General features: G+C 40.7%; 1 protein-coding gene across 1 annotated transcript; it reads left to right on the top strand.

The window, feature by feature from the left end:
- Positions 1-554: 554 nt before the first annotated feature.
- Positions 555-2,285, top strand: LOC130592420 (B2 bradykinin receptor-like). The gene has a single exon (XM_057396688.1). The coding sequence runs from the start codon at positions 1,112-1,114 to the stop codon at positions 2,252-2,254; it is 1,143 nt and encodes a 380-aa protein (XP_057252671.1). The 5' UTR covers positions 555-1,111; the 3' UTR covers positions 2,255-2,285.
- Positions 2,286-2,826: the final 541 nt, after the last annotated feature.

Raw genomic sequence — 2,826 nt, 5'->3', positions numbered from 1 at the left:
GCTCTGGGAAGCCAGTCTTGCATTTGAATACCTCAGCATTCATTATCTGAGTACACAACAATAAAGCCACAGTTAACGTTTTAACAGTACTGAGTGTATGCTGCATGCTTCACTTCCATTTGGTTTCAGTAACATTTAAATACACATCTGATATTTATGCCTTTCCTTACAGGAAGCTATATTTAATAGCTTCCTCTAATACCCCAAGCTTTTTGACCTGTAGAATATTTACAGTACAGCACTTGGCTTTCAGACTGTTGTCTTGGACCCAAATTGGCTCAGTGCAGCCTGATTGCAGGCAGGTCGTGGCTTACATGATGACCATCATCTTTGCCAAACTGCAGACCTATTAAAATCAAGGTCTCTCACAAAATTGGTAACATTTCTCTCTTCTGTGACTTGCTTGCAGTAAGAGAACGTAGCACAGAGACATGGATACGTGGGTGAATCCAGTGAGAAGTTGAGAAGGGCAAAGTGCTTGCAAACACTGATCTTGCTCCTCAAGCTCTCAAAGTGCAAACTAAAGCTGCAAACTAAATGTGTGCTGTGAGAGTCGTAACATTTGGGAAAAAATATGGTGTTGTTTGGAGAAGAAGCACCATTGAATTCCACCCAATTCTTGCTTTACAGGAGAGGGTGTAAAATGTTGAGGGACACGCCACAGAGCAAGCAGCTTAACAATGAGCAACATGAGATTCACAAGGTACATTTGTCCTTTAGGAGACTATGGCTATCAATACCCAAAGATAAGAAGAGAAAGTAATGCTGAACCTACCCAAAGAATTAAAAAAGACTTGCTACATCTTGGTTCTAGTGAATAAAGGCTGGCAAATGTTCTTTTCGGTTAAAATGTTGGTTACAATGTATGCTGTTGGTTTATCCCCTCTGTTTCACTCGCTTCAAATTTGTCTGCAGAGTCTATAGCAGTTTAGTCTGTGAGACCCTCTGCAAGCATGTATGAGAAAGCAACCCAGGGAATTGTAAGCCTGTTCAAAGCCATGCTTTTTAGGACAGTAATGAAAGCAGCGTCAGCTTTTCTTATTGTGTCTTTTCCAGCAATGAGCTAGGTACAGAAATCTCATATAGCCTTTTTCTCTTTCTCTGCACAGAAATGGTTTCCATCACAAATGAAAACACTACGGAACTTTACAACATCATGGCAACTCAGGAGCTCGCAGTCAGTCCAACAAATTGCAACAATAATTCAGGAGTTCATCAGCTGAATGAATACAAATGTATAAATTCATACGTATGGCAATGGCTACAGGATTTTCAGCCTGGCTTCCTCTGGTTTATATTTATTCTTGGAGCATTGGAAAATTCCTTTGTCCTCATCGTCCTGTGTTTCCACAAGAGTCCCTGCACAGTGGCTGAAATTTACCTAGCAAACATGGCACTTGCTGACTTAATGTTGGTCTGTGCTTTACCTTTCTGGGCCATTAATATTTCTAATGGGTTTCAATGGCCTTTTGGCCTGTTCCTCTGTAAAGCTGTCAATGTAATGAGTAACATGAACTTTTACTCTAGCATTTATTTCTTGACACTTGTGAGCATCGACCGCTACCTAGCCTTGGTGAAAACCATGTCTCTTGGACGGATGCGACGAACTGCCTGTGCCAAATGGAATAGCTTTGTCATCTGGACATGTGCATTGCTCATATGTTCACCTACAATGGTGTTCCGAAATTTACACTATTATGCAGAATACAACATCACAGCCTGCACTCTTGTTTACCCAGCCAGCTACTGGGAGCCTGCAACCAACTGCTTGTTGAATATAGTGGGCTTTGTGATCCCACTCTGTGTAATTACCTACTGTACAACGCAAATCATCAAAGCCTTGCGAAGTAATGAGCTACAAAAAATTAAGCTAGTCCAGACAGAGAGGAAAGCCACCATGCTGGTCCTTGCTGTGCTTTTGCTTTTCATCATTTGCTGGCTTCCATTCCAAATCAGCACGTTCATTGACACAATTCGTTACCTTGCACCCACTCTTAAATGCCTGGAAGAAATCAATGACATAGTGACCCAGATAGGTACATACTGTGCCTTTTGTAACAGCTGCCTGAACCCGATCTTGTATGTAGTTGTAGGGAAACACTTCCAGAAGAAAGCTGTGGAATTCTACAAGGACTTGTTTCCAAAGAGGTGCAGAAAATCACAGTCTGTGCAGATGGAAAACTCCCTGGACACTTTAAGAACTTCCATTTCAAATGAATATCCAAGGAAAAAGTCTGTTTTCCCATCACCATGATAACACAATCTGTTCATTACAGAAAAAAAAAAAGCCTAACTTATGAGTCTCCGCTAATACCCATCTACTACTAGTCAACAAAGTAATTGTGGTAGTATTCATCATTTGTGAGAAAGCAAGGGTTTGATCTTGATGGAAACTCCATACAGGGACCTGCTTCTAATACTACTGAATACTTTTCATTATCAAATCCTTCTTTGTAGCATACTCACATATTCATGGCTGACTAATAGTTGATGCATTTAATGTTTGCATTTCTAAGGTGTACATACATGTACAGACAGTTGCCTGAATAGAGGCCCCAGTCCTGCCAGGATTGTGCAACTCCTTATGGTACCTATACAGTTTGTTGGACTAGACTTTTGACAGAAGGGGCTTGTAGTTGAGTAAGTTCTGGTAAATGAATCCTGTAGGATTATTATTCAAATGGGGTTTTAGGTGCAGCCATTTTTTTTCTGTGTTCAGTCATCCAAAGCTATTTCAATTATTAGATCAACAAACTGTGCCTTTTTGCAACTGCTCTGCCCCTCCTAGTTACAGGTTTACATCAGCTTGTATGTATGGAAAGTAGC

Source organism: Pezoporus wallicus, unplaced genomic scaffold (assembly GCF_028554395.1).
Source record: "Pezoporus wallicus isolate ANWC-B61680 ecotype Strahan unplaced genomic scaffold, APGP_CSIRO_Pwel_v1 contig_9842, whole genome shotgun sequence".
Taxonomy (NCBI): domain Eukaryota; kingdom Metazoa; phylum Chordata; class Aves; order Psittaciformes; family Psittacidae; genus Pezoporus; species Pezoporus wallicus.
The sequence above is the reverse complement of the archived record's forward strand: the minus strand, read 5'-3'. Positions and strand labels throughout refer to the sequence as shown.

What these genes read in the sequence shown, in the direction of transcription:
- LOC130592420 (XM_057396688.1), top strand. Translation starts at nt 1,112, where the DNA reads ATGGTTTCCATCACAAATGAAAACACTACGGAACTTTACAACATCATG.